The sequence below is a fragment of the Oncorhynchus kisutch genome, linkage group LG25 (genome assembly GCF_002021735.2).
Source record: "Oncorhynchus kisutch isolate 150728-3 linkage group LG25, Okis_V2, whole genome shotgun sequence".
NCBI classification, from domain to species: Eukaryota; Metazoa; Chordata; class Actinopteri; order Salmoniformes; family Salmonidae; genus Oncorhynchus; species Oncorhynchus kisutch.
Window position 1 is genome coordinate 42,712,738 of NC_034198.2, and position 26,547 is coordinate 42,739,284.

General features: G+C 46.0%; 1 protein-coding gene across 1 annotated transcript in view; it reads right to left on the reverse strand.

Annotated features, from left to right (window-relative positions):
* Window positions 1-26,547, reverse strand: part of LOC109885048 (netrin receptor UNC5B-like) — a 124,314-nt gene that overhangs the window by 44,979 nt on the left and 52,788 nt on the right. The window contains exons 6-7 of the mRNA XM_031804852.1: window positions 24,520-24,687; window positions 24,070-24,234 (exon numbers count right to left, since the gene is read on the reverse strand). Coding sequence (XP_031660712.1) covers window positions 24,070-24,234; window positions 24,520-24,687 — 333 coding nt within the window. The remainder of the gene's footprint in view (window positions 1-24,069; window positions 24,235-24,519; window positions 24,688-26,547) is intronic.

Genomic DNA, 26,547 nt, shown 5'->3' on the forward strand with positions numbered 1-26,547 from the left:
AGGTATCTGTACTTTACTATTTATATTTTTAACAACTTTTAGTTTTATTTATTTTTTATTTTACCTTTATTTAACCAGGCAAGTCAGTTAAGAACAATTCTTATTTTCAATGACGGCCTAGGAACAGTGGGTTAACAGGGGCAGAACGAAAGACTTGTACCTTGTCAGCTCGGGGGTTTGAACTCACAACCTTCCGGTTACTAGTCCAACGCTCTAACCACTAGGCTACCCTGCTGCTCCAGTAAACTAGATTCACTACATTCCTAAAGAAAATAATGTACTTTTTACTCCATACATTATCCCTGAGACCCAAAACTACTCATTACATTTCGAATGCTTAGCAGGACAGGGAAAATGGTCCAATTCACAACAACAATGTTAAATGACATTAAGGTGCACTATTACTGCTGCTACTGTTACTGCTGCTACTGTTTACTACTGCTACTGTTACTGCTGCTACTGTTACTACTGCTACTATTACTGCTGCTACTGTTACTACTGCTACTGTTACTACTGCTACTGTTACTGCTGCTACTGTTACTACTGCTACTGTTACTGCTGCTACTGTTACTACTGCTACTGTTACCACTGCTACTGTTACTGCTGCTACTGTTACTACTGCTACTATTACTGCAGCTACTGTTACTGTTACTATTACTGCTGTTACTGTTACTGCTGTTACTGCTGCTACTATTACTGTCTGCTACTGTTACTGCTGCTAATGTTACTGCTGCTACTGTTACTGCTGCTACTGTTACTGCTGCTACTGTTACTGCTACTACTATTTACTGCTGCTACTGTTACTGCTGCTACTGTTACTGCTGCTAATGTTACTGCTACTACTATTACTGCTGCTACTGTTACTGCTGCTACTGTTACTGCTGCTACTGTTACTGCTGCTACTGTTACTGCTACTACTATTACTGCTGCTACTGTTACTGCTACTACTGTTACTGCTGCTACTGTTACTGCTGCTACTGTTACTGCTGCTACTGTTACTACTACTGTTACTGGTTACTGTTACTGTTACTGCTGCTAATGTTACTGCTGCTACTGTTACTGCTGCTACTGTTACTGCTGCTACTGTTACTGCTACTACTATTACTGCTGCTACTGTTACTGCTGCTACTGTTACTGCTGCTAATGTTACTGCCTACTACTATTACTGCTGCTACTGTTACTGCTGCTACTGTTACTACTGCTACTATTACTGCTGCTACTGTTACTACTGCTACTGTTACTGCTGCTACTGTTACTGCTACTACTATTACTGCTGCTACTGTTACTGCTGCTACTGTTACTACTGCTACTATTACTGCTGCTACTGTTACTGCTGCTACTGTTACTGCTGCTACTATTAATACTGCTACTATTACTGCTGCTACTGTTACTGCTGCTACTATTAATACTGCTACTATTACTGCTGCTACTGTTACTGCTGCTACTATTAATACTGCTACTATTACTGCTGCTACTGTTACTACTGCTACTGTTACTACTGCTACTGTTTACTGCTGCTACTGTTACTGCTGCTACTGTTACTGCTGCTACGTTACTGCTGCTACTATTACTGCTGCTACTGCTGCTACTGTTACTGCTGCTACTGTTACTGCTGCTACTGTTACTGCTGCTACTGTTACTGCTGCTACTGTTACTGCTGCTACTATTACTGCTGCTACTGCTGCTACTATTACTGCTACTACTGTTACTGCTACTACTGTTACTGCTACTACTGTTACTGATGCTACTATTATCCTACCTGTTTGGCCCTGTCCGGGGGTGTCCTCGGATGGGTCCACAGTGTCTCCTGACCCCTCCTGTCTCAGCCTCCAGTATTTATTCTGCAGTAGTTTATGTGTCGGGGGCTAGGGTCAGTTTGTTATATCTGGAGTACTTCTCCTGTCCTATTCGGTGTCCTGTGTGAATCTAAGTGTGCGTTCTCTAATTCTCTCCTTCTCTCTTTCTTTCTCTCTCTCGGAGGACCTGAGCCCTAGGACCATGCCCCAGGATTAACTGACATGATGACTCCTTGCTGTCCCCAGTCCACCTGGCCGTGCTGCTGCTCCAGTTTCAACTGTTCTGCCTTATTATTATTCGACCATGCTGGCCATTTATGAACATTTGAACATCTTGGCCATGTTCTGTTATAATCTCCACCCGGAACAGCCAGAAGAGGACTGCCCACCCCACATATGCTCTCTCTAATTCTCTCTTTTTTTCTCTCTCTCGGAGGACCTGAGCCCTAGGACCATGCCCCAGGACTACTTGACATGATGACTCCATGCTGTCCCCAGTCCATCTGACCGTGCTGCTGCTCCAGTTTCAACTGTTCTGCCTTATTATTATACGACCATGCTGGTCATTTATGAACATTTGAACATCTTGGCCATGTTCTGTTATAATCTCCACCCGGCACAGCCAGAAGAGGACAGGCCACCCCACATAGCCTGGTTCTTCTCTAGGTTTCTTCCTAGGTTTTGGCCATTCTAGGGAGTTTTTCCTAGCCACCGTGCTTCTACACCTGCATTGCTTGCTGTTGGGGGTTTTAGGCTGGGTTTCTGTACAGCACTTTGAGATATCAGCTGATGTAAGAAGGGTTATATAAATACATTTGATTTGATTTGATTTGATTTGATGATTATATTACCCTGGTTTACCATCTACTGTCATTATATTACCCTGGTCTCCTCTCTACTTTGATTTGATTTACTGTTACTGCTGCTACTGTTACTGCTGCTACTGCTACTACTGTTACTGCTGCTACTGCTGCTACTGTTACTGCTGCTACTGCTACTGCTGCTACTGTTACTGCTGCTACTGTTACTGCTGCTACTGCTGCTACTGTTACTGCTGCTACTGTTACTGCTGCTACTGCTACTGTTACTGCTGCTACTGCTGCTACTGTTACTGCTGCTACTGCTACTGTTACTGCTGCTACTATTACTACTGCTACTGTTACTACTGCTACTGTTACTGCTGCTACTGCTACTGCTGCTACTGTTACTGCTGCTACTGTTACTGCTGCTACTGTTACTGCTGCTACTGTTACTGCTGCTACTGCTACTGCTGCTACTGTTACTGCTGCTACTGTTACTGCTGCTACTGTTACTGCTGCTACTGTTACTGCTGCTACTGCTACTATTACTGCTACTACTACTGTTAATGCTACTGTTACTACTACTGTTACTACTGCTACTGTTACTGCTGCTACTGTTACTGCTGCTACTGTTACTGCTGCTACTGTTACTGCTGCTACTGTTACTGCTGCTACTGTTACTACTGCTACTGTTACTGCTGCTACTGCTGCTACTATTACTGCTGCTACTGCTACTGTTACTGCTGCTACTGTTACTGCTGCTACTGTTACTGCTGCTACTATTACTACTGCTACTGTTACTGCTGCTACTGTTACTGCTGCTACTGTTACTGCTGCTACTGTTACTGCTGCTACTGTTACTGCTGCTACTGTTACTGGCTGCTACTGCTACTATTACTGCTACTACTACTGTTAATGCTACTGTTACTACTACTGTTACTACTGCTACTGTTACTGCTGCTACTGTTACTGCTGCTACTGTTACTGCCTGCTACTGTTACTGCTGCTACTGTTACTGCTACTGTTACTGCTGCTACTGTTACTGCTGCTACTGTTACTACTGCTACTGCTGCTAGTGTTACTGCTGCTACTGTTACTGCTGCTACTGTTACTGCTGCTACTGTTACTACTGCTACTGTTACTGCTACTACTGTTACTGCTGGTACTATTACTGCTGCTACTGCTGCTACTGTTACTGCTACTACTGTTACTGCTGGTACTATTACTGCTGCTACTGCTGCTACTGTTACTGCTGCTACTGTTACTGCTTGCTACTGCTGCTACTGTTACTGCTGCTACTGTTACTACTGCTACTTGTTACTACTGCTATGCTACTGCTGCTGCTACTGTTACTGCTGCTACTATTACTGCTGGTACTATTACTGCTGCTACTGCTGCTACTGTTACTGCTGCTACTGTTACTGCTGCTACTGTTACTGCTGCTACTATTACTGCTGGTACTATTACTGCTGCTACTGTTACTGCTGTTACTGCTGCTACTGTTACTGCTGCTACTGTTACTGCTGCTACTGTTACTGCTGGTACTATTACTGCTGCTACTGCTGCTACTGTTACTGCTGCTACTGTTACTGCTGCTTACTGTTACTGCTGCTACTATTACTGCTGCTACTGCTGCTACTGTTACTGCTGCTACTGTTACTGCTGCTACTGTTACTGCTGCTACTGTTACTGCTGCTACTGTTACTGCTGCTACTGTTACTGCTGCTACTGTTACTGCTGCTACTGTTACTGCTGCTACTATTACTGCTGCTACTGTTACTGCTGCTACTGTTACTGCTGCTACTGTTACTGCTGCTACTATTACTGCTGCTACTGCTGCTACTGTTACTGCTGCTACTGTTACTGCTGCTACTGTTACTGCTGCTACTATTACTGCTGCTACTGCTGCTACTGTTACTGCTGCTACTGTTACTGCTGCTACTGTTACTGCTGCTACTGTTACTGCTGCTACTGTTACTGCTGCTACTATTACTGCTGCTACTGTTACTGCTGCTACTGTTACTGCTGCTACTGTTACTGCTGCCTACTGTTACTGCTGCTACTGTTCCTGCTGCTACTATTACTGCTGCTACTATTACTGCTGCTACTGTTACTGCTACTACTATTACTGCTGCTACTGTTACTGCTGCTACTGTTACTGCTACTGTTACTACTACTGTTACTGCTACTGTTACTGCTACTGTTACTGCTGCTACTGTTACTACTGTTACTATTACTACTGCTACTATTACTGCTGCTACTGTTACTGTTACTGCTGCTACTATTACTGCTGCTACTGTTACTGCTGCTACTGTTACTACTGCTACTGTTACTGCTGCTACTGTTACTGCTGCTACTGTTACTGCTGCTACTGTTACTGCTGCTACTGTTACTGCTGCTACTGTACTACTGCTACTGTTACTGCTGCTACTGCTGCTACTATTACTGCTGCTACTGCTACTGTTACTGCTGCTACTGTTACTGCTGCTACTGTTACTGCTGCTACTATTACTACTGCTACTGTTACTGCTGCTACTGTTACTGCTGCTACTGTTACTGCTGCTACTGTTACTGCTGCTACTGTTACTGCTGCTACTGTTTACTGCTGCTACTGCTACTATTACTGCTACTACTACTGTTAATGCTACTGTTACTACTACTGTTACTACTGCTACTGTTACTGCTGCTACTGTTACTGCTGCTACTGTTACTGCTGCTACTGTTACTGCTGCTACTGTTACTGCTACTGTTACTGCTGCTACTGTTACTGCTGCTACTGTTACTACTGCTACTGCTGCTAGTGTTACTGCTGCTACTGTTACTGCTGCTACTGTTACTGCTGCTACTGTTACTACTGCTACTGTTACTGCTACTACTGTTACTGCTGGTACTATTACTGCTGCTACTGCTGCTACTGTTACTGCTACTACTGTTACTGCTGGTACTATTACTGCTGCTACTGCTGCTACTGTTACTGCTGCTACTGTTACTGCTGCTACTGCTGCTACTGTTACTGCTGCTACTGTTACTACTGCTACTGTTACTACTGCTACTGCTACTGCTGCTGCTACTGTTACTGCTGCTACTATTACTGCTGGTACTATTACTGCTGCTACTGCTGCTACTGTTACTGCTGCTACTGTTACTGCTGCTACTGTTACTGCTGCTACTATTACTGCTGGTACTATTACTGCTGCTACTGTTACTGCTGTTACTGCTGCTACTGTTACTGCTGCTACTGTTACTGCTGCTACTGTTATTGCTACTGCTGCTACTGTTACTGCTGCTACTGTTACTGCTGCTACTGTTACTGCTGCTACTATTACTGCTGCTACTGCTGCTACTTTTCTGCTGCTACTGTTACTGCTGCCTACTGCTTGCGCTGCTACTGTTACTGCTGCTACTGTTACTGCTGCTACTGTTACTGCTGCTACTGTTACTGCTGCTACTATTACTGCTGCTACTGTTACTGCTGCTACTGTACTGCTGCTACTGTTACTGCTGCTACTATTACTGCTGCTACTGCTGCTACTGTTACTGGCTGCTACTGTTACTGCTGCTACTGTTACTGCTGCTACTATTACTGCTGCTACTGCTGCTACTGTTACTGCTGCTACTGTTACTGCTGCTACTGTTACTGCTGCTACTGTTACTGCTGCTACTGTTACTGCTGCTACTATTACTGCTGCTACTGTTACTGCTGCTACTGTTACTGCTGCTACTGTTACTGCTGCTACTGTTACTGCTGCTACTGTTCCTGCTGCTACTATTACTGCTGCTACTATTACTGCTGCTACTGTTACTGCTACTACTATACTGCTGCTACTGTTACTGCTGCTACTGTTACTGCTACTGTTACTACTACTGTTACTGCTACTGTTACTGCTACTGTTACTGCTGCTACTGTTACTACTGTTACTATTACTACTGCTACTATTACTGCTGCTACTGTTACTGTTACTGCTGCTACTATTACTGCTGCTACTGTTACTGTTACTGCTGCTACTATTACTGCTGCTACTGTTACTGCTGCTACTGTTACTACTGCTACTATTACTGCTGCTACTATTACTGCTGCTACTGTTACTGCTGCTACTGTTACTGCTGCTACTGTTACTGCTGCTACTATTACTGCTGCTACTGCTGCTACTGTTACTGCTGCTACTGGTTACTGCTGCTACTGTTACTGCTGCTACTATTACTGCTGCTACTGCTGCTACTGTTACTGCTGCTACTGTTACTGCTGCTACTGTTACTGCTGCTACTGTTACTGCTGCTACTGTTACTGCTGCTACTATTACTGCTGCTACTGTTACTGCTGCTACTGTTACTGCTGCTACTGTTACTGCTGCTACTGTTACTGCTGCTACTTTTCCTGCTGCTACTATTACTGCTGCTACTATTACTGCTGCTACTGTTACTGCTACTACTATTACTGCTGCTACTGTTACTGCTGCTACTGTTACTGCTACTGTTACTACTACTGTTACTGCTACTGTTACTGCTACTGTTACTGCTGCTACTGTTACTACTGTTCTATTACTACTGCTACTATTACTGCTGCTACTGTTACTGTTACTGCTGCTACTATTACTGCTGCTACTGTTACTGCTGCTACTGTTACTACTGCTACTGTTACTGCTGCTACTGTTACTGCTGCTACTGTTACTGCTGCTACTGTTACTGCTGCTACTGTTACTGCTGCTACTGTTACTACTGCTACTGTTACTGCTGCTACTGCTGCTACTATTACTGCTGCTACTGCTACTGTTACTGCTGCTACTGTTACTGCTGCTACTGTTACTGCTGCTACTATTACTACTGCTACTGTTACTGCTGCTACTGTTACTGCTGCTACTGTTACTGCTGCTACTGTTACTGCTGCTACTGTTACTGCTGCTACTGTTACTGCTGCTACCTGCTACTATTACTGCTACTACTACTGTTAATGCTACTGTTACTACTACTGTTACTACTGCTACTGTTACTGCTGCTACTGTTACTGCTGCTACTGTTACTGCTGCTACTGTTACTGCTGCTACTGTTACTGCTACTGTTACTGCTGCTACTGTTACTGCTGCTACTGTTACTACTGCTACTGCTGCTAGTGTTACTGCTGCTACTGTTACTGCTGCTACTGTTACTGCTGCTACTGTTACTACTGCTACTGTTACTGCTACTACTGTTACTGCTGGTACTATTACTGCTGCTACTGCTGCTACTGTTACTGCTACTACTGTTACTGCTGGTACTATTACTGCTGCTACTGCTGCTACTGTTACTGCTGCTACTGTTACTGCTGCTACTGCTGCTACTGTTACTGCTGCTACTGTTACTACTGCTACTGTTACTACTGCTACTGCTACTGCTGCTGCTACTGTTACTGCTGCTACTATTACTGCTGGTACTATTACTGCTGGCTACTGCTGCTACTGTTACTGCTGCTACTGTTACTGCTGCTACTGTTACTGCTGCTACTATTACTGCTGGTACTATTACTGCTGCTACTGTTACTGCTGTTACTGCTGCTACTGTTACTGCTGCTACTGTTACTGCTGCTACTGTTATTGCTTACTGCTGCTACTGTTACTGCTGCTACTGTTACTGCTGCTACTGTTACTGCTGCTACTATTACTGCTGCTACTGCTGCTACTGTTACTGCTGCTACTGTTACTGCTGCTACTGTTACTGCTGCTACTGTTACTGCTGCTACTGTTACTGCTGCTACTGTTACTGCTGCTACTATTACTGCTGCTACTGTTACTGCTGCTACTGTTACTGCTGCTACTGTTACTGCTGCTACTATTCTGCTGCTACTGCTGCTACTGTTACTGCTGCTACTGTTACTGCTGCTACTGTTACTGCTGCTACTATTACTGCTGCTATCTGCTGACGTTGCTACTGTTACTGCTGCTACTGTTACTGCTGCTACTGTTACTGCTGCTACTGTTACTGCTGCTACTGTTACTGCTGCTACTGTTACTGCTGCTACTGTTACTGCTGCTACGGTTACTGCTGCTACTGTTACTGCTGCTACTGTTCCTGCTGCTACTATTACTGCTGCTACTATTACTGCTGCTACTGTTACTGCTACTACTATTACTGCTGCTACTGTTACTGCTGCTACTGTTACTGCTACTGTTACTACTACTGTTACTGCTACTGTTTACTGCTACTGTTACTGCTGCTACTGTTACTACTGTTACTATTACTACTGCTACTATTACTGCTGCTACTGTTACTGTTACTGCTGCTACTATTACTGCTGCTACTGTTACTGCTGCTACTGTTACTACTGCTACTATTACTGCTGCTACTGTTACTGTTACTGCTGCTACTATTACTGCTGCTACTGCTGCTACTGTTACTATTACTGTTACTACTGTTACTGCTGCTACTGTTAATACTGCTACTGTTACTACTGCTACTATTACTGTTACTACTGTTACTGCTGCTACTGCTACTATTACTGCTACTACTATTACTGCTACTACTATTACTGTTACTACTGTTACTGCTGCTACTGCTACTATTACTGTTACTACTGTTACTGCTGCTACTGTTACTACTGCTACTATTACTGCTACTACTATTACTGTTACTACTGTTACTGCTGCTACTGCTACTATTACTGCTACTACTACTGTTAATGCTACTGTTACTACTACTGTTACTACTGCTACTGTTACTGCTGCTACTGTTACTGCTGCTACTGTTACTGCTGCTACTGTTACTGCTGCTACTGTTACTACTGCTACTGTTACTACTGCTACTGCTACTGCTGCTAGTGTTACTGCTGCTACTGTTACTGCTGCTACTGTTACTGCTGCTACTGTTACTACTGCTACTGCTACTGCTGCTACTGTTACTGCTGCTACTGTTACTGCTGCTACTATTCCTGCTGCTACTGTTACTGCTGCTACTGTTACTGCTGCTACTGTTACTACTGCTACTGTTACTACTGCTACTGCTACTGCTGCTACTGTTGCTACTGTTACTGCTGCTACTGTTACTGCTGCTACTGTTACTGCTGCTACTGCTGCTACTATTACTGCTGCTACTGTTACTGCTGCTACTGTTACTGCTGCTACTGTTACTGCTGCTACTGTTACTGCTGCTACTGTTCCTGCTGCTACTGTTACTGCTGCTACTGTTACTGCTGCTACTGTTACTGCTGCTACTATTACTGCTGCTACTGTTACTGCTGCTACTGTTACTGCTACTACTGTTACTGCTGCTACTGTTCCTGCTGCTACTATTACTGCTGCTACTGTTACTGCTGCTACTGTTACTGCTGCTACTGTTACTGCTGCTACTGTTACTACTGTTACTATTACTGCTGCTACTATTACTGCTGCTACTGTTACTGCTACTACTGTTACTACTGCTACTGTTACTACTATTACTGCTGCTACTGCTGTTACTGTTACTGCTGCTACTATTACTGCTGCTACTGCTGCTACTGTTACTGCTGCTACTGTTACTGATGTTACTGTTACTGCTGCTACTGTTACTGCTGCTACTATTACTGCTGCTACTGTTACTGCTGCTACTGTTACTGCTGCTACTGTTACTGCTGCTACTGTTACTGCTGTTACTGTTACTGCTGCTACTGTACTACTGCTACTATTACTGCTGCTACTGTTACTGCTACTACTATTACTGCTGCTACTGTTACTGCTGCTACTGCTGCTACTGTTACTGCTGCTACTGTTACTGCTGCTACTGCTGCTACTGTTACTGCTGCTACTATTACTGCTGCTACTATTACTGCTGCTACTGTTACTGCTGTTACTGCTGCTACTATTACTGCTGCTACTGTTACTGCTGCTACTGCAACTGCTGCTACTGTTACTACTGCTACTGTTACTGCTGTTACTATTACTGCTACTACTATTACTGCTGCTACTATTACTACTGCTACTATTACTGCTGCTACTGTTACTGCTGCTACTGTTACTGCTACTGTTACTACTACTGTTACTGCTGCTACTGTTACTGTTTACTGCTGCTACTGTTACTGCTACTACTATTACTGCTGCTACTATTACTATTGCTACTATTACTGCTGCTACTGTTACTGCTACTGTTACTACTACTGTTACTGCTGCTACTGTTACTGCTACTGTTACTACTGCTACTGTTACTGCTGCTACTGTTACTGCTGCTACTGTTACTGCTGCTACTGTTACTGCTGCTACTGTTACTACTGCTACTGTTACTACTGCTACTGTTACTACTGCTACTGTTACTGCTGCTACTGTTGCTACTACTGTTACTACTACTGTTACTGCTGCTACTGTTACTGCTACTGTTACTGCTGCTACTATTACTGCTGCTACTGTTACTGCTGCTACTGTTACTGCTGCTACTGTTACTACTGCTACTGTTACTACTGCTACTGCTACTGCTGCTAGTGTTACTGCTGCTACTGTTACTGCTGCTACTGTTACTGCTGCTACTGCTGCTACTGTTACTGCTGCTACTGTTACTGCTGCTACTATTACTGCTGCTACTGTTACTGCTGCTACTGTTACTGCTGCTACTGTTACTGCTGCTACTGCTGCTACTGTTACTGCTGCTACTGTTACTGCTGCTACTATTACTGCTGCTACTGTTACTGCTGCTACTATTACTGCTGCTACTGTTACTGTTGCTACTGTTACTGCTGCTACTATTACTGCTGCTACTGTTACTGCTGCTACTGTTACTGCTGCTACTATTACTGCTGCTACTGTTACTACTGCTACTGTTACTGCTGCTACTGTTACTGCTACTACTATTACTGCTGCTACTGTTACTGCTGCTACTGTTACTGCTGCTACTGTTACTGCTGCTACTGTTACTGCTGCTACTGTTACTACTACTGTTAATGCTACTGTTACTGCTACTGTTACTGCTGCTACTGTTACTACTGTTACTATTACTGCTGCTACTATTACTGCTGCTACTGTTACTGCTGCTACTGTTACTACTGCTACTGTTACTACTATTACTGCTGCTACTGCTGCTACTATTACTGCTGCTACTGTTACTGCTGCTACTGCTGCTACTGTTACTACTGCTACTATTACTGCTGCTACTGCTGCTACTGTTACTGCTGCTACTGCTGCTACTGTTACTGCTGCTACTGTTACGGTTACTACTGCTACTGTTACTGCTGCTACTGTTACTGCTGCTACTGTTACTGCTGTTACTGTTCCTGCTGCTACTATTACTGCTGCTACTGCTGCTACTGTTACTGCTGCTACTATTACTGCTGCTACTGTTACTGCTGCTACTGTTACTGCTGCTACTATTACTGCTGCTACTGTTACTGCTGCTACTGTTACTGCTGCTACTGTTACTACTGCTACTGTTACTACTGCTACTGTTACTGCTGCTACTATTACTACTGCTACTGTTACTACTGCTACTGTTACTGCTGCTACTGTTACTGCTGCTACTATTACTGCTGCTACTGTTACTGATGCTACTATTACTGCTGCTACTGTTACTGCTGCTACTGTTACTGCTGCTACTGTTACTGCTGTTACTGCTGCTACTATTACTGCTGCTACTGTTACTGCTGCTACTGTTACTGCTGCTACTATTACTGCTGCTACTGTTACTGCTGCTACTGTTACTGCTGCTACTGTTACTACTGCTACTGTTACTACTGCTACTGTTACTGCTGCTACTGTTACTACTGCTACTGTTACTACTGCTACTGTTACTGCTGCTACTGTTACTGCTGCTACTATTACTGCTGCTACTGTTACTGATGCTACTATTACTGCTGCTACTGTTACTGCTGCTACTGTTACTGCTGCTACTGTTACTGCTGCTACTACTGACTACTTATGCTACTATTACTGCTGCTACTGTTACTGATGCTACTATTACTGCTGCTACTGTTACTGATGCTACTATTACTGCTGCTACTGTTACTGCTGCTACTGTTACTGCTGCTACTGTTCTGCTGCTACTATTACTGCTGCTACTGTTACTGATGCTACTATTACTGCTGCTACTGTTACTGCTGCTACTATTACTGCTGCTACTGCTGCTACTGTTACTGCTGCTACTATTACTGCTGCTACTGTTACTGCTGCTACTGTTACTGCTGCTACTATTACTGCTGCTACTGTTACTGCTGCTACTGTTACTGCTGCTACTGTTACTACTGCTACTGTTACTACTGCTACTGTTACTGCTGCTACTGTTACTACTGCTACTGTTACTACTGCTACTGTTACTGCTGCTACTGTTACTGCTGCTACTGTTACTGCTGCTACTGTTACTGATGCTACTATTACTGCTGCTACTGTTACTGCTGCTACTGTTACTGCTGCTACTGTTACTGCTGTTACTGCTGCTACTATTACTGCTGCTACTGCTGCTACTGTTACTGCTGCTACTGTTACTGCTACTGCTACTGTTACTGCTGCTACTGTTACTGCTGTTACTGCTGCTACTATTACTGCTGCTACTGCTGCTACTGTTACTGCTGCTACTGTTACTGCTGCTACTGTTACTGCTGCTAACTTGCTACTGCTGCTACTGTTACTACTACTGTTTACTGTTACTGTTACTGCTGCTAATGTTACTGCTACTGTTACTGCTGCTACTGTTACTGCTGCTACTGTTACTGCTGCTACTGTTACTGCTGCTACTATTACTGCTGCTACTGTTACTGCTGCTACTGTTACTGCTGCTACTGTTACTTGCTGCTACTGTTACTTTACTGCTACTGTTGCTACTGTTACTGTTACTATTACTGTTACTGCTGCTACTGTTACTACTGCTACTGTTACTGCTGCTACTGTTACTGCTGCTACTGTTACTGCTGCTACTGTTACTGCTGCTACTGCTGCTACTGCTGCTACTGTTACTACTGCTACTGTTACTGCTGCTACTGTTACTGCTGCTACTATTACTGCTGCTACTGTTACTGCTGCTACTGCTGCTACTGTTACTGCTACTACTGTTACTACTGCTACTGTTACTACTGCTACTGTTACTACTGCTACTGTTACTGCTGTTACTGTTACTGCTGCTACTGTTACTGCTGCTACTGTTACTGCTGTTACTGTTACTGCTGCTACTGTTACTACTGCTACTGTTACTGCTGCTACTGTTACTGCTGTTACTGTTACTACTGCTACTGTTACTACCACTGTTACTGCTACTGCTACTACTACTGCTACTACTACTGCTACTGCTACTACTACTGCTACTGTTACTACCACTGTTACTGCTACTGCTACTACTACTGTTACTGCTACTACTACTGTTACTGCTACTACCTATGTTACTGCTACTATGCACTGGCTTCTTGCTCCGACCACCACCTGTGTTCCTGCCGGGGGCATTGTTAAAGCTTATCACTGCCTGTAGGCTGTTTTATATGGACGCTCTGCTTGGGCACTGAGCTAGCCTGAAGGAGCAGAGCCTATATCGCCAAAGACTTACATTATTCATTGCTTAATAAACGGTTAAAACTTATCTCTACGTGATGTTTTCTTTCCGAACTGGTTTTAATTCAACAGTGCTTTGGTATAAATATATTTATAAACTGAACACTAACAGTAATGCATTGCAGTAAATCGAGTAAAGAAGACAGGGGGTGGTGGGAGAAAACCGGAGGAGAAGATTCCCGCTCTCTGAATCCATTCAGTCATTCCACTTGTTGATAAACTCACTACTATAAATGTACATTTCAGTCTGAATTACAATTGTTTATGTTGGTCTTTTGTTATATAGATTATGTTAGATTTTTTGGGGGGGGTGGAGGGGGGGGATGATGCCTTCGAGTGAGGTTTTTACCCTACAGTGGAGGGGTTGTCTGTGGAAGGGTTGTCTGTGGAGGGGTTGTCTGCGGAAGGGTTGTCTGTGGAAGGATTGTCTGTGGAGGGGTTGTCTGTGAAAGGCTTGTCTGTGGAGGGGTTGTCTTCTCACCTCTCACCTGCCCTCTCTCAACACCTCTTAGCTGTCCTCTTCTCACCTCTCACCTGTCCTCTCTCAACACCTCTTACCTCTCCTCTCTCAACACCTCTTACCTCTCCTCTCTCACCTGTCCTCTCTTCTCACCCTTCACCTGCCCTCTCTCAACATCTCTCACTTCTCAACACCTCCCACCTGTCCTCTCTTCTCACCTCTCTCAACACCTCTCTCAACACCTCTCTCCTGTCCTCTCTCAACACCTCTTACCTGTCCTCTCTTCTCACCTCCCTCCTGTCCTCTCCTCTCACCTCTCTCCTGTCCTCTCTCAACACCTCGTGCCTGTCCTCTCTCAACACCTCTTACCTGTCCTCTCTTCTCACCTCTCTCCTGTCCTCTCTCAACACCTCTTACCTGTCCTCTCTCAACACCTCTCACCTATCCTTTAGGTTTTCAATTCAACCACAGTTGTAACTAACCGTGATTAACTTATTAACCAGGTAATTATTAAGGTTGGAGTGAAAACCTACAGGAGGGTACCTCCAGGAACAGGGTTGGAGAGCCCTGATATAAACCTACAGGAGGGTATCTCTCCAGGAACAGGGTTGGAGAGCCCTGATATAAACCTACAGGAGGGTACCTCTCCAGGAACAGGGTTGGAGAGCCCTGATGTAAACCTCCAGGAGGGTATCTCTCCAGGAACAGGGTTGGAGAGCCCTGATATAAACCTACAGGAGGGTATCTCTACAGGAACAGGGTTGGAGAGCCCTGATGTAAACCTACAGGAGGGTTTCTCTCCAGGAACAGGGTTGGAGAGCCCTGATATAAACCTACAGGAGGGTACCTCTCCAGGAACAGGGTTGGAGAGCCCTGATATAAACCTCCAGGAGGGTACCTCTCCAGGAACAGGGTTGGAGAGCCCTGATATAAACCTCCAGGAGGGTACCTCTCCAGGAACAGGGTTGGAGAGCCCTGATATAAGCCTCCAGGAGGATACCTCTCCAGGAACAGGGTTGGAGAGCCCTGCACTCGTCCATCTTCATGATATTAAATCTGTCACAATGTGTCAACAACGTTATGTTACCAACTGTAACAGGTTGCTGTTAATCACAATGATATAAAATGTAATGGTGACTGAACCACCGATCCAGTAGAATCCATATCTTCTTTAAATTAAAACCATTTAAGAAAAGAGCAGCAGACTGTAGGGCGTTCCACACAATTATTTATTTTAACAATTTATAAAAGTCGCGATTGGGCGATCCAAAAGATAAAGTTCTGTTTTAATAAAGTCCATTCAGAATGTTCTGTTGTCCTCCCACAGCGTGGGCGCTCTGAAGGCTCCATTCAGAATGTTCTGTTGTCCTCCCACAGCGTGGACACTCTGAAGGCTCCATTCAGAATGTTCTGATGTCCTCCCACAGCGTGGACGCTCTGAAGGCTCCATTCAGAATGTTCTGTTGTCCTCCCACGGCGTGGATGCTCTGAAGGCTCCATTCAGAATGTTCTGTTGTCCTCCCACGGCGTGGACGCTCTGAAGGCTCCATTCCAGTGGTTGCAGTAGACCTCTCCCTAGGTCGTGTGGTACTGAGTGGAAGACAAATATTGTGTCAGCAGATGGGGCTGTTGTGCTGAAGCAACAGAGCTCAACCGTAGAGTGTATTTCTACCTTTAAAGTATCTGTCTCCAAATATGACCTAAAAGGTCCTTTTGTTAAGAAGGCCACCTCTGTCTAAACTCCCCGTTGAAGAGTTGAACATCTTTGTCGTACCTTTTCTAGAGACCAAATCACACAACGTGTGAAAGAGGGGGAGGGGGAGGGGGGGGAGGGTGAGGGAGGGGGAGGAAGGGGGATGGGGAGGGGGAGGGAGGGGGGGAGGGGGAGGGAGGGGGAGAGTGGAAAGTGGTTCCAAAAAGCAGGAACACAGTAATGGCAAAGAAAATAAATTAATATGTGTTATGTATGTGTTTATGCATGTGTTATGTATGTGTTATGTATGTGTTATGTATATGTTGAATGGAGAAGAACTTTGCTTTTGGGAAGGCCTCCTCTCATTGCTTCAACTGTGGTCAACTACAGTTCAGCTACAGGTCACCTAGGGATCACTGCTGCACTGCCAACCCCAGTAGTATCTACACACCCTCTGAACCCACCGAGGGGCCTCGACACTCTAAACACCCTCTGAACCCACCGAGGGGTCTCGACACTCTAAACACCCTCTGAACCCACCGAGGGGCCTCAACACTCTAAACACATATCCCTCTGAACCCACCGAGGGGCCTTGACACTATAAACACCCTCTGAACCCACCGAGGGGCCTCGTCACTATAAACACATATCCCTCTGAACCCACCGAGGGGCCTCAACACTCTCAACACCCTCTGAACCCACCAAGGGGCCTCGACACTCTCAACACATATCCCTCTGAACCCACCGAGGGGCCTTGGCACTCTAAACACCCTCTGAACCCACCGAGGGGCCTTGGCACTCTAAACACCCTCTGAATCCACCGAGGGGCCTTGACACTCTCAACACATATCCCTCTGAACCCACCGAGGGGCCTCGACACTATAAACACATATCCCTCTGAACCCACCGAGGGGCCTCGACACTATAAACACATATCCCTCTGAACCCACCGAGGGGCCTCAACACTCTAAACACATATCCCTCTGAACCCACGAGGGGCCTCGACACTCTAAACACCCTCTGAACCCACCGAGGGGCCTCGACACTCTAAGCACCCTCTGAACCCACCGAGGGGCCTCAACACTCTAAACACATATCCCTCTGAACCCACCGAGAGCCCTTGACACTATAAACACCCTCTGAACCCACCGAGGGGCCTTGGCACTCTAAACACCCTCTGAACCCACCGAGGGGCCTTGGCACTCTAAACACCCTCTGAACCCACCGAGGGGCCTTGACACTCTCAACACATATCCCTCTGAACCCACCGAGGGGCCTCGACACTATAAACACATATCCCTCTGAACCCACCGAGGGGCCTCAACACTCTAAACACATATCCCTCTGAACCCACCGAGGGGCCTCGACACTCTAAACACCCTCTGAACCCACCGAGGGGCCTCAACACTCTAAACACATATCCCTCTGAACCCACCGAGGGGCCTCGACACTCTAAACACATATCCCTCTGAACCCACCGAGGGGCCTCGACACTCTCAACACATATCCCTCTGAACCCACCGAGGGGCCTCGACACTCTCAACACATATCCCTCTGAACCCACCGAGGGGCCTCGACACTATAAACACATATCCCTCTGAACCCACCGAGGGGCCTCGACACTCTCAACACATATCCCTCTGAACCCACCGAGGGGCCTCGACACTATAAACACCCTCTGAACCCACCGAGGGGCCTCGACACTATAAACACCCTCTGAACCCACCGAGGGGCCTTGACACTCTAAACATACAGTGTGTGTGAAAGAGGAGGAGTGTTACCACGGAAACAGTTTCCGTGCAAAGAGGAGGAGTGTTACCACAGGAAACAGGTTTCCGTGCAAAGAGGAGGAGTGTTACCATGGGAAACAGTTTCCGTGCAAAGAGGAGGGGTGTTACCATGGGAAACAGTTTCCGTGCAAAGAGGAGTGTTACCATGGGAAACAGTTTCTGTGCAAAGAGGGGTGTTACCATGGGAAACAGTTTCCGTGCAAAGAGGAGGGGTGTAGCCATGGGAAACAGTTTCCGTGTAAAGAGGAGGAGTGTTACCATGGGAAACAGTTTCTGTGCAAAGAGGAGTGTTACCATGGGAAACAGTTTCTGTGCAAAGAGGAGGGGTGTTACCATGGGAAACAGTTTCCGTGCAAAGAGGAGGGGTGTTACCATGGGAAACAGTTTCCGTGTAAAGAGGAGGAGTTTTACCATGGGAAACAGTTTCTGTGCAAAGAGGAGGGGTGTTACCATGGGAAACAGTTTCTGTGCAAAGAGGAGGGGTGTTACCATGGGAAACAGTTTCCGTGCAAAGAGGAGGAGTGTTACCATGGGAAACAGTTTCCGTGTAAAGAGGAGGAGTGTTACCATGGGAAACAGTTTCTGTGCAAAGAGGAGGGGTGTTACCATGGGAAACAGTTTCCGTGCAGAGGGGTGTTACCATGGGAAACAGTTTCTGTGCAAAGAGGGGTGTTACCATGGGAAACAGTTTCCATGCAAAGAGGAGGGGTGTTACCATGGCAAACAGTTTCCGTGCAAAGAGGAGGAGTGTTACCATGGGAAACAGTTTCCGTGTAAAGAGGAGGAGTGTTACCATGGGAAACAGTTTCTGTGCAAAGAGGAGGGGTGTTACCATGGGAAACAGTTTCCGTGCAGTTGGGTGTTACCATGGGAAACAGTTTCTGTGCAAAGAGGGGTGTTACCATGGGAAACAGTTTCCGTGCAAAGAGGAGTGTTACCATGGGAAACAGTTTCTGTGCAAAGAGGGGTGTTACCATGGGAAACAGTTTCCGTGCAAAGAGGAGGGGTGTTACCATGGGAAACAGTTTCCGTGTAAAGAGGAGGAGTGTTACCATGGGAAACAGTTTCCGTGCAAAGAGGAGTGTTACCATGGGAAACAGTTTCTGTGCAAAGAGGAGGGGTGTTACCATGGGAAACAGTTTCCGTGCAAAGAGGAGGAGTGTTACCATGGGAAACAGTTTCCGTGTAAAGAGGAGGAGTGTTACCATGGGAAACAGTTTCTGTGCAAAGAGGAGGGGTGTTACCATGGGAAACAGTTTCTGTGCAGAGGGGTGTTACCATGGGAAACAGTTTCTGTGCAAAGAGGGGTGTTACCATGGGAAACAGTTTCCATGCAAAGAGGAGGGGTGTTACCATGGCAAACAGTTTCCGTGCAAAGAGGAGGAGTGTTACCATGGGAAACAGTTTCCGTGTAAAGAGGAGGAGTGTTACCATGGGAAACAGTTTCTGTGCAAAGAGGAGGGGTGTTACCATGGGAAACAGTTTCCGTGCAGTTGGGTGTTATCATGGGAAACAGTTTCTGTGCAAAGAGGGGTGTTTCCATGGGAAACAGTTTCCGTGCAAAGAGGAGGGGTGTTACCATGGGAAACAGTTTCCGTGCAAAGAGGAGGGGGTTCCCAAAGCTCTGGTTGAAGAGGTTCACTGATGTTGCCGTCCTAATGGTTGGTGTTATTATTGCTGTTATAATAATGAACTGATTCATAAGAACGAGTGGCGCTGAAGATATAGCGTACAATCCCTCATACCAGTAGGGGAGTATCAGGGGTGTAGTAAGTCAGGTTGGAGTAGGAACGAGTGGCACTGAAGATCCACTGGTTGGAGGAGCTGTGGTGGAGGTGGTGGTGATTGGAGGAGCTGAGGTGGAGGTGGTGGTGATTGGAGGAGCTGAGGTGGAGGTGGTGGTGGTGGTGGAGGAGCTGAGGTGGAGGTGGTGGTGGTGGAGGTGGTGGTGGTGGTGGAGGAGCTGAGGTGGAGGTGGTGGTGGTGGTGGAGCTGAGGTGGTTGAGGTGGTTGAGGCTGAGGTGGAGGTGGTGGAGGAGTTGAGGTGGAGGTGGTGGAGGCGTTGAGGTGATGGAGCTGAGGTGGTTGAGGTGGTGGAGCTGAGGTGGCGGTGGTGGAGGAGTTGAGGTGGTGGTGGTGGAGGAGTTGAGGTGGAGGTGGTGGTGGAGTTGAGGTGGTGGTGGTGGTGGAGTTGAGGTGGTGGTGGTGGTGGAGTTGAGGTGGTGGTGGTGGAGGAGTTGAGGTGGTGGTGATGGAGGAGCACCTCATTGTTGATGTCAGTGATCTACTCTGTCTTCAAGAAGGTTCCCGTTGTTGGATGTCCTTAGCCTCTTGCAGGAACTCCTCTGCAACAGCAATCACATGACCTCCAAAAATATCTAATTCTAGCCTGAAAAATAGACAGAAGGCCCGATTGGTTGAGTAAAATGTTATTTTTATGTAGCTAACAACCCCTAAAGTGTTCATTTGTCTAATCTGTGCCAGCTCTCAGAGCCTCCGACCTATGATGACAATCGTGCATTTAAAGGCGATGTAGTTTTAACTACAAACTAGCTAAAAAAAATCTTCATACAGACATCACTATAGCTAGCTAGCTAGTTCACATTTTATAGATTCCATAACTAGATTATGGACCATTAACGTTAGCTAGCTATCTTGAGTTCAGTTTAATGTCAAGTGGCAGGCAGATCTGTCTAGCTAGTTAACGTTGGAAGCTAGGTAGCGTTATATTATCGAGCTACATTTTTCTGTCGCAGCTGTTTACACCCCTCCCACTCAACACCTAGCTAGCTATTTAACATTAAGTTAACGTTACCTGCCTATTGACGGTTTGATGTCCATCTCTTCTGTCCATGAGAGGCAGTCTGTTGCAATCAGAGATGGTGTAATTTAACATTTTCGAGAAACTGGGCAGCCATTGTTTTAACGAGCTAGCTAATTTTACCTCCGAAGAACATCAAAGTTGAGTGAATGTCTTTCATCGGTACATGAGAGCGTGAGCAGTTTGAGTCGGCAGAGTCCCAACGACCTTGACAGTGACGACCTTGACGTAAACGAGGATCATCAGTGACCAAAATCTATGAGTCATAGCATATGTATTGGTGAATCGCTGTGACATATGACAAAATGAGTGATAGTGTTTAATCAATGTGTAATAACTACATTATTATTATTACTATTATTTAAATGTATGAACGTGTTAAATGATTATGTGACGGATCAGATTCAGGTCCTGATTGGCCAAAACAAGCTCTCTTATCTTTTTTGACACGTATAGATCCAAATGACCGTTCCACATATAAAGGACTATGAATGAGGTAAACCCAAGTAAGTGGCTTAACGTCGTGTATCCCAACCGGTCAGCAGTAAACACTGTTATAGATACCAGACTCCAGGACCCCAATACATTCTCTTTGTAGTGATTGATACTATGAAGTTACTAGACTCCAGGACCCCAATACATTCTCTTTGTAGTGATTGATACTATGAAGTTACTAGACTCCAGGACCCCAATACATTCTCTTTATAGTGATTGATACTATGAAGTTACTAGACTCCAGGACCCCAATCCATTCTCTCAACAAAACACACATTCTCCTCAACTCAAATCCAGAGTGTGTTGACCTCAACCAATCAAATGTCCCCTTTTCTCTCCCATCAGTCAAAGTGGTTTAAAGATACCCAGCCTAAAACCCCAAACAACAAGCAATTGCAGAAGAACAGTAATGTCTGTGTGGGTTGTCTGTGTGGGTTGTCTGTGTGGGTTGTCTGTGTGGGTTGTCTGTGTGGGTTGCCTGTGTGGGTTAGCCTGTACAGTATTTGTCCATCTGATCTCAGTGTGTGTTAGCATGTACAGTATAGTCGTGGCCAAAAGTTTTTGAGAATGACACAAATATTAATTTTCACAAAGTCTGCTGCCTCAGTTTGTATGATGGCAATTTGCATATACTCCATTTTCTCTGATGAATCCCCTTTCCGATTGTTTGGGGCATCCAGAAAAAAGCTTGTCCAGAGAAGACAAGGTGAGCGCTACCATCAGTCCTGTGTCATGCCAACAGTAAAGCATCCTGAGACCATTCATGTGTGGGGTTGCTTCTCAGCCAAGGGAGTGGGCTCACTCACAATTTTACCTAAGAACACAGACACGAATAAAGAATGGTACCAACACATACTCCGAGAGCAACTTCTCCCAACCATCCAGGAACAGTTTGGTGATGAACAAGGCCTTTTCCAGCATGATCGAGCACCTTGCCATAAGGAAAAAGTGATAACTAAGTAGCTCAGGGAACAAAACATCGATATTTTGGGTCCATGGCCATGAAACTCCCCAGACCTTAATCCCATTGAGAACTTGTGGTCAATCCTCAAGAGGCGGATGAACAAACAAAACCCCACAAATTCTGACAAACTCCAAGCATTGATTATGCAAGAATGGGCTGCCATCAGTGTGGCCCAGAAGTTAAATGACACCATGCCAGGGTGGATTGCAGAGGTCTTGAAAAAGAAGGGTCAACACTGCAAATATTGACTCTTTGCATCAACTTCATGTAATTGTCAATAAAAGCCTTTGACACTTATGAAATGCTTGTAATTATACTTCAGTATCCATAGTAACATCTGACAAAAATATCTAAAGACACTGAAGCAACAAACTTTGTGGAAATTAATATTTGTGTCATTCTCAAAACTTTTGGCCACGACTATAGAGAGAGACACAGAGATAGTGAGAGAGATAGACAGAGATAGTGATATATATAGAGAGAGAGACAGAGATAGTGATATATATAGAGAGAGAGACAGAGATAGTGATATAGAGAGAGATAGCTAGACAGAGATGGTGATATAGAGAGCGTGACAAAGATAGACAGAGATAGTGATGCCTGTGTGTGTAGCTCACTGCCTGTGTGTACTTGGTGTGTGTGTGTGTATGTGTGTGTGTGTGTGTGGTCAGCTGGATTCCACCCAGATCATCAGGCGTTGCACATTGTGTGTCAGGGTGAATCTGACTCACCCTCCTCATCCCTCTCTCCTCTCCACTCCCTCTGTTCTTTACTCTTCTCTGTCTGTTGTTGCACTCCTTCCTTCCGACTCTGTGCCCTCCTTTCGCTTCACACTCCTCTCGTTCGTTCATACACACACACACACACACACACACACACACACACACACACACACACACACACACACACACACACACACACACACACACACACACACACACACACACACACACACACACACACACACACACACACACACACACACTGCCCTCTGCCCTACCTTCACCCTCCATCTGTGCCTTTAACATTTGGATCACTTGTCTTTTCTTCTTGTGAACCCGCTGAACATCTGTCTACGGTAGACTTGTCTTCCCAACTCTCTCTCTGCCTCTCTCCCCCTCCCCCTCACTCTCTCTCTCTCTGCCTCTGTCTGTCTGTCTGTGTTTGTTAGACTTCAGAATATCTTTCTTTCTTTCTGATTTCTCCCAACAGCACGGCGGTGATGTGATACACAACATCTAAAACTAGATGCAGATGAAGTGAGGATCTCCTTGTTTCACTTTATTTTGTTCCTAATGAATACAGCCCTGGTCTCTTGGTCCTTCACATTCATTCTTCCCCCCCTCTCCTCCTCCTCACCCCCCCCCCCCCCCCCCCTCGCTCTCTCTCTCTCTATCTCCCCCCATCTCTCTCTGTCGCTCTCTCTCCATCTCCCTCTCTCTCTCTCTCTCTCTCTCTCTCCCTCCCTCTCTTTCGCTCTCTCTCCTCCCCTTTCTCTCTCTCTCTCTCTCCATCTCTCTCTCTCCTTCTCTCTCTCTCTCTCTCTCTCCCTCCCTCTCTTTCGCTCTCTCTCCTCCCCTTTCTCTCTCTCTCTCTCCATCTCTCTCTCTCTCTCCTTCTCTCTCTCTCTCTCTCCCTCCCTCTCTTTCGCTCTCTCTCCTCTCCTTTCTCTCTCTCTCGCTTTCTCACCCCACCCTTTCTCTCTCCTCCCCTTTCTCTCTCTCTCTCGCTTTCTCACCCAACCCTCTCTCTGTCCCTCCCTCCCCCCTACCTCCCTCCGTCCTGACTCACTGCGTGAACAGAGTCCGTCGGTGCAGTTCTTGCTCTCCATCATGCTCCCACTACAGTGGAGTCCTCCGTTTCGGGGCGGGGGGGCCTGACACTCCCTGCTTGTCCAATGGGTACATTCTGTCCCGCACACTGACCACTTGGCCCACTCTGTCCAGCCTCCGTCCACTACAGGGGTCAGGGGTCAGAGGTGAGGGGTTAGCGGGCAAGGGTTCAAGATGAACTAACTAACTAACAAGCTGGCTAACTAGCAGTATGTACAAATCTGACCTTAACCTTGAATTAAAATCAAAAATATAATTTTTGTTTTCATGAATAGAGTATAGACAATATTGACTTTGCAGCTGGCCTATCTAAGGGGAAATCGCTCAGTTCAGCCTCCAGGACAAGATTCATGACAGTAAACGTCCACCTGTGTTTTTAACAGGGCAAACACCTGTCAATCATTTTTACCTGGACATAGAGTGGTGCATGTAACTCTCTGAAAAGGCGGGCCCTCGCAGAAGGCTCCCCCGTTTAGAGGAGCAGGATTGGTGCAGCTGCGTGTCCGTCTCTGCCAGCCCCGCCCACAGCGGGCGCTACACTCCAACCACTCAGTCCACGAAGACCAGCCCCCACTCACTGAGAGAGAGAGAGACAGAGAGAGAGAGAGAGAAAGAGACAGAGAGAAAGAGAGAGAAAGAGACAGAGAGAAACAGAATGAAAGAGAGAGAAAGAGAGAGACAGAGCGAGAGAGAGAGAGTGGGAGAGAGAGAGAGAGAGAAAGAGAAAGAAAGAGAGATCGAGAGAGACAGAGAGACAGAGAGACGGAGAGACAGAGAGAGACGGAGAGACACAGAGAGACAGAGAGAGACAGAGAGAGACAGAGAGAGGGACAGAGAGAGGGACAGAGAGGGACAGAGAGAGCAGAGACTCAAAACAAGAGAATACATTATCTGGTTATAAATCAACAAGAAGGCTATCTTTACAGATCTATCTTTACAGATCTATCTTTACAGGTCTATCTTTACAGGTCTATCTTTACAGGTCTATCTTTACAGATCTATCTTTACAGATCTATCTTTACAGATCTATCTTTACAGGTCTCTCTTTACAGATCTATCTTTACAGATCTATCTTTACAGATCTATCTTTACAGGTCTTAACCGATAAAAAGGTAATCCTCTGTGTCATACATTTATACATTCCTTTATACATTCCCTTAATGAAGAGAGTTTCTCCATTCTAGAGGGGGAGATGAGTCACTTTCAGGCACTAGCGGTTCTGGGGAGGGGGGGTCTGTGACAACAATTTTGGACCCCCTTGTGGCCCCCCTAAATGTGGAGTACGAAATCATTTTTACTCAACTAATTGTTGCTATCTTTCTTTTTTACATCTGTTATTAGACAGTGGCAACGATGGTGATTATGAACATGGTCTTTTGTGAAGAAAACGATGTGACAATAACGTCTAACAGTACAACTGGCCCCTCTAACAGTACAACTGGCCCCTCTAACAGTACAACTGGCCCCTCTAACAGTACAACTGGCCCCTATAACAGTACAACTGGCCCCTCTAACAGTACAACTGGCCCCTCTAACAGTACAACTGGCCCCTCTGACAGTACAACTGGCCCCTCTGACAGTACAACTGGCCCCTCTGACAGTACAACTGGCCCCTCTGACAGTACAACTGGCCCCTCTGACAGTACAACTGGCCCCTCTGACAGTACAACTGGCCCCTCTAACAGTACAACTGGCCCCTCTGACAGTACAACTGGCCCCTCTAACAGTACAACTGGCCCCTCTGACAGTACAACTGGCCCCTCTAACAGTACAACTGGCCCCTCTGACAGTACAACTGGCCCCTCTAACAGTACAACTGGCCCCTCTGACAGTACAACTGGCCCCTCTAACAGTACAACTGGCCCCTCTAACAGTACAACTGGCCCCTCTAACAGTACAACTGGCCCCTCTGACAGTACAACTGGCCCCTCTGACAGTACAACTGGCCCCTCTGACAGTACAACTGGCCCCTCTGACAGTACAACTGGCCCCTCTAACAGTACAACTGGCCCCTCTGACAGTACAACTGGCCCCTCTAACAGTACAACTGGCCCCTCTGACAGTACAACTGGCCCCTCTAACAGTACAACTGGCCCCTCTGACAGTACAACTGGCCCCTCTAACAGTACAACTGGCCCCTCTGACAGTACAACTGGCCCCTCTAACAGTACAACTGGCCCCTCTAACAGTACAACTGGCCCCTCTAACAGTACAACTGGCCCCTCTAACAGTACAACTGGCCCCTCTGACAGTACAACTGGCCCCTCTAACAGTACAACTGGCCCCTCTAACAGTACAACTGGCCCCTCTAACAGTACAACTGGCCCCTCTAACAGTACAACTGGCCCCTCTAACAGTACAACTGGCCCCTCTAACAGTACAACTGGCCTTTATAACAGTACAACTGGCCCCTCTAACAGTACAACTGGCCCCTATA